Source organism: Herpailurus yagouaroundi, unplaced genomic scaffold (assembly GCF_014898765.1).
Source record: "Herpailurus yagouaroundi ecotype Mexico unplaced genomic scaffold, PumYag 77, whole genome shotgun sequence".
Classification (NCBI taxonomy): domain Eukaryota; kingdom Metazoa; phylum Chordata; class Mammalia; order Carnivora; family Felidae; genus Herpailurus; species Herpailurus yagouaroundi.
The window spans coordinates 18,980,317-18,995,549 of record NW_024412388.1 but is presented as its reverse complement, the minus strand read 5'-3'; the positions used below and the strand labels follow the sequence as shown (position 1 = coordinate 18,995,549).

The window sequence follows — 15,233 nt, the reverse complement described above, 5'->3', positions numbered from 1 at the left end:
TAGGTGTTAGAGATCGTTTCTGAGTAATTCTAGCTAAATGAAGGGTGCTGGTTGCCTCCTACATGCCAATATCAGTTAAAGGTGTGCCCTACAAAAGGAAAATGTGACTAAGTACATGCCTACTCTTGTTAATCTTAATATTTAATGCATGAGGGCCGATCATCATTAAAAATACATAGATAAGGGGCGCCTGGGTGGCTCAGACAGTTAAGCATCTGACTTCGGCTCAGGTCATGATCTCACAGTTCGTGAGTTTGAGCCCTGTGTCAGGCTCTGTGCTGACAGCCTGGAGCCTGCTTCAGGTTCTGTGTCTCCCTCTCTCTCTTTCTGCCCCTCCCCTGCTCATATTCTGTCTGTCTCTCAAAAATAAATAAACATTAAAAAAAAAAGAAAAAAGGCGAGCAATCACTTCATGTATCCTGGGAAATTCGGCCAACTTTGTGCAGCTGGAGGAAGGCACAGGGCCAAGGTCTCTGGGCAGGGGTGAGATGGGTGGAGAGAAGAGTAGGCACAAAAGCAAGTTGGTATAAACTACTTTCCTAACTAACAAGTGGAATCTTGAGCTGAGGTCATGGAGAGTTTATTGGAGCTGGTGACGCAGGACCTACAGGGCCACCTAATTGGAGTTGCTGTCCATGGTAGTTCCTGTGTTCTTAAAGGATCCACTTTTAGGTAGGGGCACCATGTTCTATTCCATCTTGGGAAGCATGTCAGATCCGTGGCTATTGCATACCTCTCACTGTCATCTTAATCCTTTGGAGATATAATTGCACTTGCCAGTTTCCTTTAAAAGGTGTTTATAGAATTAACTAAGCCGGTCCAGGAAGGACAGCACTCCAATTTGTCTGTCTCCTGGTTGTAGAAGAAAAAGGGATTTTTGTGGAGATAAGCATGCCTGGCATAGGATATATTTATTAATTTTGAGATAACAAACGCTGTGCCCTAACTGTTTAGCACGTAATTTTGAATTTTAACAGGTTTGGTCTTAAACCTCAAAATATGGAGAGGACCTCATGTATCTAAATATTTTGATGACCAAGCTTTCTGGGAGGTAAGATTTTTAACCTAATGTCATAGATTTTGAGTGAATGAACTCAAAAAGATATCTGGTATATCTGTTTATAGGTCGACCTGGTGTTTGGAGAACAAAATAAAAACAAAATGTGCGTGTGTGTGTGTGTATACATGTGTTGGTGAGGGCTGGGGAGGTGGTAAAGGTTACCATTTCCCTGATGCCGCAAGGTCACTGAAGGTCAGAGATGTGAGAATGGCCGCTGGCCACACTTCTCCCGTCTGGAGTCATCAAGGTGGGCAAATAGTTTGACAAGAAGGTGATAGAATCCTGCAAGGCAAGGGCCAGAAGGCCTGCAGGGGCCAACAAATCTATTCCCCTCATTTGACAGACACACTGAGTGGAACCATGACTGTTCAAGTTCCGAGCGAGTGTGAGGCACAGCTTGATCTAGAACACAGCTCTTGATAAATTATAGCCAGTGGACACAAGAAAACTTATACTGTAGGAGTCCGGGATCATTTAGCCAAAGAACAGAGAGCTCAAGCAATGCAGCTGCTGCTGTGGGTCTCTGTGTTCCGTGTCGCATTTGTTCTCATGACTAGGCCAGAAAGAGGGTCAGGGCTCATTTCCTGTCATCCTCCCTTTGACCTACACTCTCACATTTCACTAAGAACTCTGATATGTGTAGGACGTCTGGGTGGCTCGGTTGGTTAAGAACTTTGATACGTGTCACCTTAGGTAACTTCCATTTGATGCTGAGGTTGAGTGGGCAAACATCGCAAAACTATAAATGGGAGGTTGGGGCTGACAGAGGTCAGGCTAACGCCCAACATCATGCCATTGTGAGTGGCAGAGACAGGAACCAGGCCTCCTGAGTCCCAGGCCGATCCTTTCTCCACCTGCCATGCCAAGATACTGATCACGAAAGGGACAGAGAACCAGCCTCATAATGGATGGGCCTTGGCATTAGCATTTGTAGAGGCAAAAAGGAGAACCGGCCTCTTGTCCTTTTCCTCCCTTCTTCATCGCTTCTCTTTCCTTCTCTTCCTCTTCAAACAGCTTTATGGAGGTGTAACTGACAGCAAACACATATTTAAAGTAATATAATTTGATACATTTAAACATATTTATATGCCCATAAAACCGTCACCACCATGTTTCCTCATGCCTCTTTGAAACTACTCCCTCCCCGCTCCACCCCATTCCGTCCCCAGGCAAACACCTAACTGCCTTCTGTCCAATAGATTGGTTTACATTTTCTACAGTTTTATAAAAACGAATCACACGGAACATTCTTTGGCATCTTTTCGCCAGCGTAATTATTCTGAGAGTCACCCATGACGTGGGTGCTTGTAAAGCGTCTCATCTCGTACCAGCTTTTCCCTCCAGCTGGTCTCTCCCAGTCCCTGCAAGGGTTCCTGCCCCTCTGGCGGCAGCAGGGTGATCTAGTGAGTTACTCAGAAAACTGGTTTAATCCAGCCATTCATTGGGCAAGTATTTATTGAGCAACTACTATACGCCAAGCATTCTGCTGATTAACCAGATATGCCGCAAACAGGACAAATGTCCAGCTCAATTATTTGAGTTGCAATAAATATTTGCTAACTAAATGGGGGAAATCTGAGGAACCCCGCCTCACACTGGCCACTGCGGCAGTGGGCGAGATGGAACAATGAATGGAGACCAGTTCTGCAGGGTGTCACATAGGCCAGTTTCTCAACCTCTCTTACTGGTAAAATAAGGATGGTAATCTTTGTTCTACCTCACCAGGTTGTTTGGGAGACCAAACGAGAGGTAATAATGTCCGTAACTACATTCTGTAAAATGCAAAGCAGCACATGAATGTGAAACGAGGGGTTAACCAACCACAAAGGAATGCGTAAGCCTAATACTTATCGTTTATCGTAAGCCTCCGGTGTCCGATTTTGTGCTAGATGCTTTTCAACATTATCTGACTTTTATCCTCGCAATAACTGTGCCCAAGAGTAAGGATCCCAGTCTCGAAGATGAGCAGTAACTTGTCCAAAATGATAGAGCTAGTAAGTAAATGGAAAAGGAGGAATTGAACTGGTGTCTGGCTCTGAAGACACAGCACGTGTGTGTGTGTGTGTGTGTGTGTGTGTGTGTGTGTTGTGGGCAGTTGCTGGAGGACAGTCACTTCTCGCCCCGCTATTCTGATTTAGTTTCTTACAGCTGAGTAGAGCCATTTACTCAGCAGTGTAACACAGCTTTCATTTGAAAAGCCAAATATCCATTAAAGAGGCAAGAATTCAAACTTCCAAAGCTGATAAATCCAGGGGTGATTTTTTTTTTTTTTTTTTTTTTTTTGTAAACCATCCAAAAAGGATTTTAAACATTATTGAATCTCCTAATGCACTTCAGGGAACCAGACTCCTGGGGGTTGGAAGGGACATTCCTCTGCTGGTTGCCCAGACCATGCCTGGAGGTTTGGGGGTTGGGGTACTCGCTATTCCCCAGAGGTCCCCCATCTCATCCTCGGATGGTTCTATTACTAATTGATCATTTATTCACTAATTAATTCCATTTAAAGTATTACCTGATCTATGACAGAGCTCTTGGGTGGAGAGCCAGGGAGACGAATCTAAACAAAATACAGTTCTAGGTCTCAAGAAACTGCATATACTAATCCCCTGTCTTCCTGTAGATGACAATAATCCTAACTCAGATACTGATTTACAAAAATTCAGTTCATAACGCAAGATTTCATGTGGCTTGTGCCTTCACTAAGAGAGTAAATTCCTTCCTTCAACTTTTAATTTCAATAACCCATGGATTTTATTTTGTGCTTTCCAAAGCACAAGGACTCACTGACATCCACTTATTCAAATTAATCCCACAGTTAACCTTTCTGCAGAAAATAGCTTTGTTGGGAGTCTGCCGCAGGCAAGCCCCTGTTCTGGGTACCGTGGGGGAGGAGGGCATCTCAGAGAAACTAGGGCTTTCACCCCTTGGAGGGACTGGGTCTTTCTAGGTGCATAGCTCTGTTCAGAACGGAGTACGTGATCCTGGCAGTAGCTGCTGGAAGGAGAGGAGGGTAGGGTCCTGAGTCTGGGGAGGTCAGGGAAAATGGAGCTTGGAGTTGTGTTGGATTGGGGGAAGTGACGGGAAGTGAAAGACACTGCAAGCAAGGGGAACAGGAGAAGCATGAGGCCATCTGGCTCAGCAGAGAGTTGGTGAAGGGAAGGATGAAAGGTAGGTTAGAGCCACTTGACTTACCCTTCAGGCAGCTGGAAGCTCCCAGAAGTTTCAGTGGGGAAATGGTACAGATAATGTTTGAGAGTCGAGTAAAGTAAGTTTAAGCTTGTAGAATGGATTCTGAAACGAGTGCAAGTATGCTGAAGATCATCCACTGGCTTCTGAACAAGTATTTGCAGCTTATTTTTAACACGATTTCATTGCCAAGAAATACAAACACCACCACTGATTTAGCATGAAAATACCTCAGAATGTGTTACGAGTTCCTCCTGCTGTTTTGTAAAATTCTCGAAACCTAGCCTTGTCGCACGGGTATCACCCCAGCTTCCGATTAAAATAAATGTTCTAGACACACAGTAAGGATCCAACAAATGCTTGTTCAACAAAAATGAGGAGAGGCGGTTTTTAGAGCAAAGTAGGAAAACAGATTAGGAGCCTGCCAACGGACTCCTCTCCTCCTGGAGAGGCCCCTGAAAAAGAGCATTGTTCTGGAAGGTGGATCTGAATTCAAGTCCTAGCTCCCCCCCGTGGCAGGCTAGTGCCTTCAGGCAAGTCACTTTCCTTTTCTGGGGCTGTTTCTTCGTTTGTAAAATGGGCTCAAATTCCACATTCTGGAGGCAGATCTGGGTTCCACCACCTCTTGTCCTGGGGTCTCTCCGAGCTTCAGTGCCCCCATCTCTGAAATGGACAGAGTGACAGCGGTATCTCACTAGGTTGTTGTAGGATTTAAAGGAGATACTGTGTGGGAAACGACAGCACGCGGATCCATAAAAAAAAACTCCCCATAAATGTTAGCTCCCCGGATTTCCAGTTCTAGAATTCTGTGATCCAGGTTAGTCAACAGGCAGTGATGTCTGGTGGGTGTGACACAGCACAACCAAACAACTTGCTATTTTCAGCTTGCAGAAGAGAACACCCAAAGGGGACCTAAAGACAATCTTCAAATACTTCAAAGACTGTCATGGAGAAAAAGAAAACGATGTTCTTCTATGCTTCTCCAAAGAATTTAAGTAGGCCCAGTGGGCAATGCTGTGTAAATGCCGAACAAGTTGAACTTGTCTGCAAAACGGAACGAATTGCTTTGTACGGTAGTGTGTCCTCCATCACTGGAGACATTCAAACAAAAGCCGATCACCGTGTATCCACGACTTGTGCAAAGAGCTCTGAGAATGAAGGTCTATCGAAGAGCTCTTCCAGTTCAGATTTTATGAAAGACCTTCTAAGATCTTTGTGATGAGACAGCATTTTGGTCCAAATAGAAGTTTCCAAAGACCAGACTCAGTATGTGTCCACATTTCAAAAGTCTAAGGGCTCATCTGTTTGCTTTGCTTTTACAGTTTCCTCATTTGGCTGTTGGATTTTAAGCAAAAGCATCCAAGAAGCAGAAGTCCTGTCTGAAATCGAGACCACCTCCTTTCATGGTTATTCACCCTTTTTGTGTGTACAACAGACACTCTTTACAGTGAAGTCTCCCTAATTACATACAATGAGACAAGGTCAGAGATAAATGCGATATTTAAAAAAAGATTAAACATTTGTTTAAATGGTCATTTCATAATAGCTTAAAATGTTTGGTTTCCTTTTTTTTTTTTTTAATTTAACGTTTATTTATTTTTGAGAGAGAGAGTGAGACAGAGTGTGAGTGGGGGGAGGGCCAGAGAGAGGGAGACACAGAATCGGAAGCAGGCTCCAGGCTCTGAGCTGTCCGCACAGAGCCCGACGCGGGGCTCGAACTCATGGACCACGAGATCATGACCTGAGCCGAAGTCGGATGCCCAACCGACTGAGCCACCCAGGCGCCCCTAAATGTTTGGTTTCCTGAAAGATGATGCTATCAATATTTTCTTGGGTGCAGACACATAATTAAGATATTGGTTCAACTTTTTGTTTTAAACATACACATTTATTTCATTGGCTTAATTTTTTAATGCTTATTTATTTTGAAAAAGAGAGCGTGTGCACATGTGCGAGCTGGGGAGGGGCAGAGAGGGAAAGAGAATCCCAAGCAAGCAGGCTCTGCGCTGTCAGCATAGAGCCTGACACAGGGCTTTATCTCATGAGCTATGAGCTCATGACCCAAGTCAAAAATCAAGAGTCGGACGCTCAACTGACTGAAGCACCCAGGCGTCCCAGTATTGGGTTCAATTTTATTGACAATTCTTAAGATTCTTTCTCATGCTCAACAAAGTGTGTTGTGCCACCCAGTGAACTCTTGTCTACATCAGCAGAGCAGATGATATAAAACAGGGAAAAATTAAGAATTCACTTATATTTAGTCCTATAATGACACTGTGTTTCTATTCCAGCAGTTTCACAAAGTAGTTCTTATTCCCCGAGCACAGGGGAAGATGTTGTGGTCCATTGTGGAGGTACACCGACTCAAGATTTCAAAACTAGTTCTATGTACGACCTTGAGAAATTTAAGTTTCCACCATCTGGCTCCTCCATCTGTAAAAAGAGCAGGTGGAGGGGCGCCTGGGTGGCGCAGTCGGTTAAGCGTCCGACTTCAGCCAGGTCACGATCTCGCGGTCCGTGAGTTCGAGCCCCGCGTCAGGCTCTGGGCTGATGGCTCGGAGCCTGGAGCCTGTTTCCGATTCTGTGTCTCCCTCTCTCTCTGCCCCTCCCCCGTTCATGCTCTGTCTCTCTCTGTCCCAGAAATAAATAAACGTTGAAAAAAAAAAATTAAAAAAAAAAAAAAGAGAAGGTGGACCTTCAACCTCTAAGGTGCCCTCCAGTTCTCTAAAAACCCACCGTGAATGATTGGCTGTGGGATGGCAACAACACGGCCATTTCTTTGAGTGTGTGTGGATACCCAGGCAATATTCTAGACCATATGTGCTAGAAGACCACATGGCTGGTAGGGAAAAGAGTACCACAAATTTAAATCATCTAAGAGGTATTTTGTGTTTCACGAAGGGCTAACTGTAGCAAGTTTTATGAAAGAAAACATTTCGAGCTGTAGTTCTGAAGAACACGGATCCCATAGTTATCTTTAGATTTATCCCATAGTAAATCTTTAAAAAAAGATTCCCATTTTGCCAAGATTCAGGAAGAACCTGACAGATAATAGGGTTCCAAAGAGAAACAGACTACGAGAATTCGCGGTAGTTAATGTTTGTAATTATAATTGACCTTGCTGGGTCTATCTTGAGGTTGGTGGTTCAGTACAGAGACACGATGAAACTTGGAATCCAAATGACTGTCAAAGCAATAACATAAAATCCCGTCGCCAGAGTAAAGCCTAGTGTCAAGTCTCTATCCTCTTCCTCTTTCCTTCGATGGTGGATGCGAACTGACCGTTGGCGTCCCGCCAGGACCATGTGTCATCGCTGAGTGACTGCCAACCCCTGCCTCCCCCATCAGTGGTACTGAAGGGACACTTCTGAGCAGCCTCGTGGCTGAAATCAGGAGCTTCTCTTCCGACAGGTTCACTCCCCCTTGGGAGACCCTCAGTGGCGACTGACACTGAAATGTTTGCAGAATTTTTGGTAAAACTGTAGAAACCAAACACAAAGTATAGCAAGAAAGAATTCTGGCCACCGTGTAGATTTAAAAACATGAAAATGTTTATATCTTATTTAACATCTGACACAGAAGAAGCCACATTTACACAGACACATTAAATCTTCAGAGCACTTGAATCACAGTTTTGGACCTTAGATATGACAAATGCTCATATGAGGTGTATCCGTAATTTCTTCTGTAATTGATTTTTACAAGTTATACCATGATAAGACTTAATTAAAGTTACTCGTGGCATATTTTCAACATTTTATAAGTAAATCCAATGCTTACCACAATCGATTTTTGTTGCTTACATAGGAAGTTCTCATGATTTTAGTATTACACAAATTGAAGCTGAGACCACACTCAAAAATGAGCTTAGAAAATGGCATTACAAAAAACTGGGAGTGAGAAGTAAAAAACCCATGCAGGGCTGCTGCGCAGAAGTAAATCGGAGGTTTTCACTGCCATAAGTCTTCAGTGCGGCCAAACTTAAAAACCAGTCCCCTGCAAATGAAATGAGAAACATCACACCTAGTTGAGTTTGGGGCTAAAATGAGTATGTGAGATTTGGAAAATGGTGGGAAACTGGCAACAAAGACTTGACGAGTTGTATGAAAAAAGCCATGAAACGTATCAGAATAGACACTGATCATGTGCAGTTACCCACCAAGTCCACCACTGCCTTAGCTTCCAGGGGCTGAAGACGTATGTCACCCTTAAAAAGTTAACCAGAGTTTAGTAGGTAACCATACTATCATATTCATTCAACAAACCTTTCTTGAGTGTAGACGTGTTAGATGCTAGGGCTACAAAGATGAGTAAGATACAGGGTCCCTGCCCTCAAGTTGTTCACGTTCTTGATGACACAGCGTGGTAATGGCGAGAGAGGTGAGGAAGGGGGAGGAGGTATTTATACCACATGTTGAGGGAGCACAGAAGCCTATAGAATTTATTTGGCCTGAATGTGTTAGAAAAGGAGTTACAGGGGCAGTAATATTTGAGATGGGCTTTGAGGGGCAAGCAGGAGTCTGAATGGGATATTTGCAGGGACGGAAGCTAGTTTGATGAAGGAAGAGGTTTCAGGAGAGGAAACAGTAGATCAAAAGGCAAAGAGGAAGAAAAGACCGCGGGGCCTCGGGAAGAGCCCAGGAGGAAAAGCCCAGGGGACTGTGGCGTCAGGAACACGCACACACACAAAGTACAATCCAGGGTTTAGGGGCGGAGCTATCTACAGCTCTCTTCAAGGTTTCAACTTAAGAGGGGCAAGAGGGCAATTACACACATAAGAAGATACCTGTCTAGGTCTAGATCTGCAGATACACATAAAGGTGTCTGAGGTGCAGAACAGGAAGAGTCCAGTACAGCTAGATTAGAGCTTCAGGGGTAAGAAAGAGAGGGAATGGAGGTGGCCAGGATTTGGTAAACCGATTGACCAGGGTGGCAAACTGCCCACAGGGGCTTTCCGAGTCTTAAGTGAGTCAATAGGGCAGTGCCAGCCTGTGCGCTCTACTCCAGGGGGCAACAGACCCCCCTCTCGGCCGATTTCTGAAATGGGGTTATGCTGAGCCGCGTCCCCTACTTGAAAGGAACAGCTATTCGCCTCCAGCTGATGGTTGCCATGCGAGGCTCAGGATCGTCAGATCTTCCAGTTTTTGAAGAAAAGCCAAAAATTCAGATTTTGATGTAAAAATCTCTTGATTCTGAACCGTCGGCTCAATAAAACAGAAAATACCGTACAGGATAAACAAGACAGAACTGTGGACAGAATCTTGCGGAATGGCCGCTAGTGTTGAGTTCTTCTGGAGACAGCTCCAAGTTTTGAAAAATTTTAACAAGGGAAATGACAGGATTAGAGCCATGTTTTTAGAAGGAAAAGTGACACAGGAAAACTAGATTCAAGGGAGGAACCTATCAGGGATGTGAACTGCTCAGGACGGGATGGTGGTGACCGAACAGGAGAAATGGACAACAAGGGAACAAGTGTAAGACAATTCAGAGGCAGGTTCACTGGGCCTTGGATGTGGGGGGCCAGCGTGAGGGCGAAACTGAAGACGGAAGCAGACGCCAGTGGCATATGGAGGTTTTCATTTTGTTTTCTCATCTGTTTACCACTTAGCAGTGTATACTTAAGGTTAAGCCTACAATCCTAATGATCAGTTTACCCTTAGAAAAATAAACACTTGAGCGTCTTTTGATGAAAACAAAAATGCAACCAGGAAACGGTCTATACACTCTCGCAAGTATGTTAATTTCTCTTTATAAAGGATTTCCTAAATGCTCCAAAAAGTGATCTGGTCTCTATCTTCTGGTTAGGATGAGGGAGGCCTCCACCCTCCACAGAGCCTGAATGCGACACACTTCAGAATACTACCCAACAGATGTAAATTGTAATCTGAAGAGTTTCTTGGGCAAAAGCCAGTCCCTCCTACACTGTCAGATGGTCACCTTTGGTACTGACATCTGTGTCTGATTTCTGAAACCGTAATTTCTCAGCTGTTGCTGAGTATTGTTCTGTTATGAATCAGAATGGTAGGCAATCAGCTACAACTATCCTAGTAGCAGTGCCTATTTGCTGAATTTGATTTCACTTTGCTTATAGTATTTTCAAAAACCCGAATTCCTTTTTAGACTTAATAGGGACAACAGGACCAAATGAGAAACTAACCAAACTTGTTGCATATAAAAGGAATTTATCGTAATTTGGGACGAGTCCATGACTGGTTTCCGAGGTTTTGTGACATATGAAAACTGCTGTATGAACTTAGTGTTTCTTCTCTCATTGGAAGAGATACACATTTCCCGAAAATCTTCCCCCTCAATCCTCTGTTCCTCCGTGCTGTGACAGAGTGACTTCTCTGCCACAAGCAGCATCTCAGCGTGGAAACTGTTTCATCCTTTATCACTGCCAGAGTAAATAATGATAAAGAAGGCTGCTGTTTCCCCTCCCTGGCTGGTTCTCAGTAAATCCCCTCCCTAGGAAGCTTTCCTTACGCACCCTTATGCTGCCTTCCTTTGGCTGAAGTTGTGGGGTACTTAGTTCTCGGGGCACCTCTACCCCTGGGGACATACGGGAGTAGCGAGCTCAGGGTGCTTGGTCCTTCCTTACAGATGCCCAAGCCTCAGCACCGCAGCTTGAAATGACAAGAAATCCTAACTGTCAATGCTGTCTTTCTCATAAGCATGCTACACTACCCTACAAAATAACAAACGTCCTCAAATTTTATTTCATACGTTGAGGAATGAGGTTTACTCATGCTGCATTTTTGAAGTCTAGTGTTACACTCTAAAAAAAGGACGGGGGAGGAGGGAAACAGAACTAACACGAAACAACCAGTTGCGGACAGCAAAAGGAGAAAGCGCCAACTGAATTCACCCCAGATTTCAAATGTCATCATCCCAGTAGCTGGAGCCTGAACTCGAGTCAGCCTCAGTTCTAGCCGGACGATCTCAGACAAGGAGCCTACCTTCTCTGTGCTTGTTCTCACATATAACATGGGGATGACGGGGTGTCCTCCAGAGCTGTGCCGGGGATTGGCTGAGAGCATACAGGTAAAACACTAAGAAAGGTGCCTCATGGGGCGCCTGGGTGGCTCAGTTGATTGAGCGACCGACTTCGCCTCAGGTCATGATCTCACAGTCTGGGAGTTTGAGCCCCGCGTCGGGCTCTGTGCTGACAGCTCAGAGCCGGGAGCCTGCTTCGGATTCTGTGTCTCTCTCTCTCTCTCTCTTCCTCCCCCACTCATGCTCTGTCTCTGTCTCAGAAATAAATAAACATTAAAAAAAAGAAAAAAAAAAAGAAAGGTGCCTCGTGCATAATACTTGCTCAATGAACTTTGGTCATTATTATTTTCCACATAAAATCAGTGGCTTAACTTTGTGTTATTGTTGTTTATTGTTTGTTTATTTTGTTATTGTTGTTATTATTGTATTGTTTTGTTATTGTTGTTGTTCTTTGGGTTTTCTCCACTAGTTTTATAAGAATGACCCAAAGATGTTGTGCCTCTTGCCACTCCTAAGTTCACACTTTTTTTTTTTAAGGTTAATTTATTGGGGGGGGGGGGAGGAGGGAGAACCAGCAGGGGAGGGGCAGGGAGAGGGGGACAGAGGATCCGAAGTGGGCTCTATGATGACAGCAGAGAGGGGCTCCAATCATGAACTGCGAGATCATGACCTGAGCTGAAGTCTGATTCTCAATGAACTGAGCCATTCAGGCATCCCTAAGTTCACACTTGTCATATTTCCGAACTGATTTTACAAAATTCCAAGAATTCCTGGTGAAGGAAGAAGTCTGAATATCACTGCTGAATGTTACTGAATGGCAACAATTAGCATTTCACGAATGGTTCAAGTAGATATGGGGCTTCGATTTCCCCTTTTGGGGGGGTGGGTAGGAAGGAGCAGAGAAGGAAAGTCTGACCATGGACTGTCCTACAACATACAGTAGTGTTTGAACCTGTTTTGGATTAGGGACTTCTTGGAATATCTGGTGAAAGCCAGAGATCTCTTCCCAGAAACAAGCTGAAACACCAGTGTCTTGCATACACAAATGTCTGGTGGTTCCCCATCTTCAGATCCCTACTCATGGTGCGATGGTTAAGAATCCCTGATGCAGAAGATAAAGAGAAGCTGTGGTGGGGCTGGGGTTGGGGAGGCTAAGGGCAGGGAAAAGGGCAGACCCTTAGTTTTCCTAAAGAGTGAACACTGAAGAAGATTATTGATAAACGTATTAAGGTTTTTAGGGGATTTTAAAAATTTTTTTAAATGTTTATTTATTTTTGAGAGAGACAGAGACAGAATGCGAGTGGGTTAGGGGCAGAGAGAGAGGGAGACATAGAATCCGAAGCAGGCTCCAGACTCCGAGCCGTCAGCACAGAGCCCAACACAGGGCTCGAGCTCACGAGCTGTGAGATCATGACCTGAGCCGAAGTCAGTCACTCAACCAACTGAGCCACCCAGGTGTCCCTTTTTAGGGGATTTTTTAATCTTTTAATTTGTCATTGCATCAGAAGGATAAAGAATGTTAGGACTTCTCCACACCTCAAATCTCATGCATAAGTTCTAGTAACACCAAGGACAGAAAGAACTATAAAATGCACTCAGAAACAAAATTGTAAGGAGAAAGGGTTTTAAGCAGGCTTTCACTGAAAGCAACTGTTAGAGATACGGATTTAACATGAACATTGTCCTGATGAATGGATAAAGAAGATGTTGTATATAGACATATACAATGGAGTATTACTCGGCAATCAAAAAGAATGAAATTTTGCCATTGGCAACTATGCGGATGGAACTGGAGGGTATTATGCTAAGCGAAATGAGTCAGAGAAAGACAAATATCATGACTTCACTCACATGAGGACTTTAAGATACAAAACAGATAAACATAAGGTAAGGGAAGCAAAAATAATGTAAGAACAGAGAGGGAGACAAACCATAAGAGACTCAAATACAGAGAACAAACTGAGGGTTGCTGGAGGGGTGTTGGGTGGGGGGATGGGCTAAATAGGTGATGGGTTATTAAGGAGGGCACCTGTCAGGATGAGCACTGGGTGTTATATGGAAGTGATGAATCACTAAATTCTATTCTAAATTCTATTCTAAATTTTATTCTAAATTCTATTATATATATATTTTTTTTATTGGAAAAAAAGAATGTAAACACTCTTTTTAAAGAAAAGAAACATAGGCAAATAATAAAGAATAAAATAAAATGAACCTAGTCAGTGTTACGTAACTAAATCTACACAAATCATAGTTCTTCATTAAAGGGGACATGGTTGCAGTTTAAAAAACCAGTGTATGTTCCCAAGGTTGGCAACGAACCAACTCATGTATTAAAATATCTTTCTCAGCCTCATTCTTTACATGTTATGACACAGCATGGGGGAGGGGCACTGGACAGGGTAAATTTAAGCAACTAAATATAGTAAGTGACTTAAAAGAAACAAATTATAAAAAAAGAATTAAGAAAATAGGATGAAGAATGCAAAAGAAACTTACCCAAAAAAGATGAAGGCATTTTGGAAAAATACAGCAATTCCAGGATATACGATGGCTTTTTCTGTAAAAATAGTTGCAAACATTTAGTTTCTGATATACTGGTGAACAGCGGTTTTCCTGCCTTACATAATTAAATTTTCTAGTAACCATGGTTGGTTTGAATATTTATTAAATGATGTAATACGTGTGACAGAGTCTAGCGCTGGTTTAGTAAGTGATTCCTTCAATTAACAAATATTTAGCAAGTGCATATTATGTTCAGCATCGTTATGTGCTGAGAATGTGGCAGTAAATAAAACAGGCAAAATATTTTTCATCTTCATGAAGCTAAACAATGTAGAAAATAAGGAGAAACAGATGAAGTGGGAAAAGGTGAGAGAAGTGTAGTGAATGATGCCATTTAAAAAAAAATGTTTATTTTTTTTATTTTGAGAGGGAGAGAGCACATGAGTGGGGGAGGGGCAGAGTGAGAGGGAGAGAGAGAATCCCAAGCAGGCTCCCTGCTGTCCACACAGAGCCCGATGTGGGGCTTGATCCCACAAACTGTGAGATCATGAGTGGAGCCGAAATCAAGAGCTGGACACTTAACCAACTGAGCCACCCAGGTGCCCCCAGCTGCCCCTTGAATGATGGTATTTTCTACAGGTGGCCAGGAAGAGCTCACAAGAAGGTGACACTGGCATAAGGTCAGGGAGGATGTGAGGGTAGGGACCATGCAGAAGCAACAGAACAGAGGGCACAAACACCTGGAGGTGGGAACATTCGGGCACATGAGAGGAATGGTCATGTGTGCAAAAGAGAGAAAAGCAAGAGACAGATCAGAAAAGTACGAGGGGCGAACTGGGCGTGTGTGTGTGTGTGTGTGTGTGTGTGTGTGTGTGTGTGTGTGTGAAGATCCTATAGAGCTCTGCAGTCATGGTGAGGGCTCTGGTTTTCGTTCTGAGGGAGATGAGAAGCCAATGGAGGGTCTGAGCAGAAAAGTAACATGAGCTGACATATTTTAAGAGGATTCCTCTGGCTGCTGTGCTGAGGGGATGGGAGAGTAAAAGGGTAAGGGGATAAACAGAGACCAAAGAGGAAGCTATTTCGGGAAGTCGGACAAGAGACTACAAGGGACTGAATGAGGGTGGCAGTAATGGAGATGGTAAAAAGTGGTGGGATTCAGGGGGCGCCTGGCCGGCTCAGTCAGTAGAGCGTGCAACTCTTCTTCTCGGGGTGGTGGGTTCAAGCCCTACACTGGGTGTAGAGATTACTTAAAAATAAAATCCAGGGGCGCCTGGGTGGTGCAGTCGGTTAAGCATCCGACTTCAGCCAGGTCACGATCTCGCGGTCCGTGAGTTCGAGCCCCGCGTCGGGCTCTGGGCTGATGGCTCAGAGCCTGGAGCCTGTTCCCGATTCTGTGTCTCCCTCTCTCTCTGCCCCTCGCCCGTTCATGCTCTGTCTCTCTCTGTCCCAAAAATAAATAAACGTTGAAAAAAAAAAAAATTAAAAAAAA

General features: G+C 44.0%; 2 protein-coding genes and 1 long non-coding RNA gene across 5 annotated transcripts in view; 1 reads left to right on the top strand and 2 right to left on the bottom strand.

The window, feature by feature from the left end:
- Positions 1 to 5,813, top strand: part of RHCE (Rh blood group CcEe antigens) — a 37,022-nt gene extending 31,209 nt beyond the window's left edge. For both annotated transcript variants that reach the window (XM_040465254.1, XM_040465244.1), the window contains exons 9-10: positions 978 to 1,051; positions 5,569 to 5,813. In XM_040465254.1, the coding sequence (XP_040321188.1) occupies positions 978 to 1,051; positions 5,569 to 5,595 (101 nt within the window). In that variant the 3' untranslated portion in view covers positions 5,596 to 5,813. The remainder of the gene's footprint in view (positions 1 to 977; positions 1,052 to 5,568) is intronic.
- LOC121023407 (uncharacterized) lies at positions 565 to 5,575 on the bottom strand. Its single transcript, XR_005787364.1, has 2 exons — positions 4,253 to 5,575; positions 565 to 3,051 (listed from the first exon to the last, which is right to left on the bottom strand). It is a non-coding gene; the product is annotated as an uncharacterized LOC121023407 (long non-coding RNA).
- A 1,962-nt stretch (positions 5,814 to 7,775) lies between the features above and the next one.
- The window catches only part of TMEM50A (transmembrane protein 50A), an 18,686-nt gene continuing 11,228 nt past the window's right edge, over positions 7,776 to 15,233 (bottom strand). For both annotated transcript variants that reach the window (XM_040465268.1, XM_040465277.1), the window contains exons 6-7: positions 13,739 to 13,799; positions 7,776 to 8,242 (exon numbers count right to left, since the gene is read on the bottom strand). In XM_040465268.1, coding sequence (XP_040321202.1) covers positions 8,197 to 8,242; positions 13,739 to 13,799 — 107 coding nt within the window. In that variant the 3' untranslated portion in view covers positions 7,776 to 8,196. The remainder of the gene's footprint in view (positions 8,243 to 13,738; positions 13,800 to 15,233) is intronic.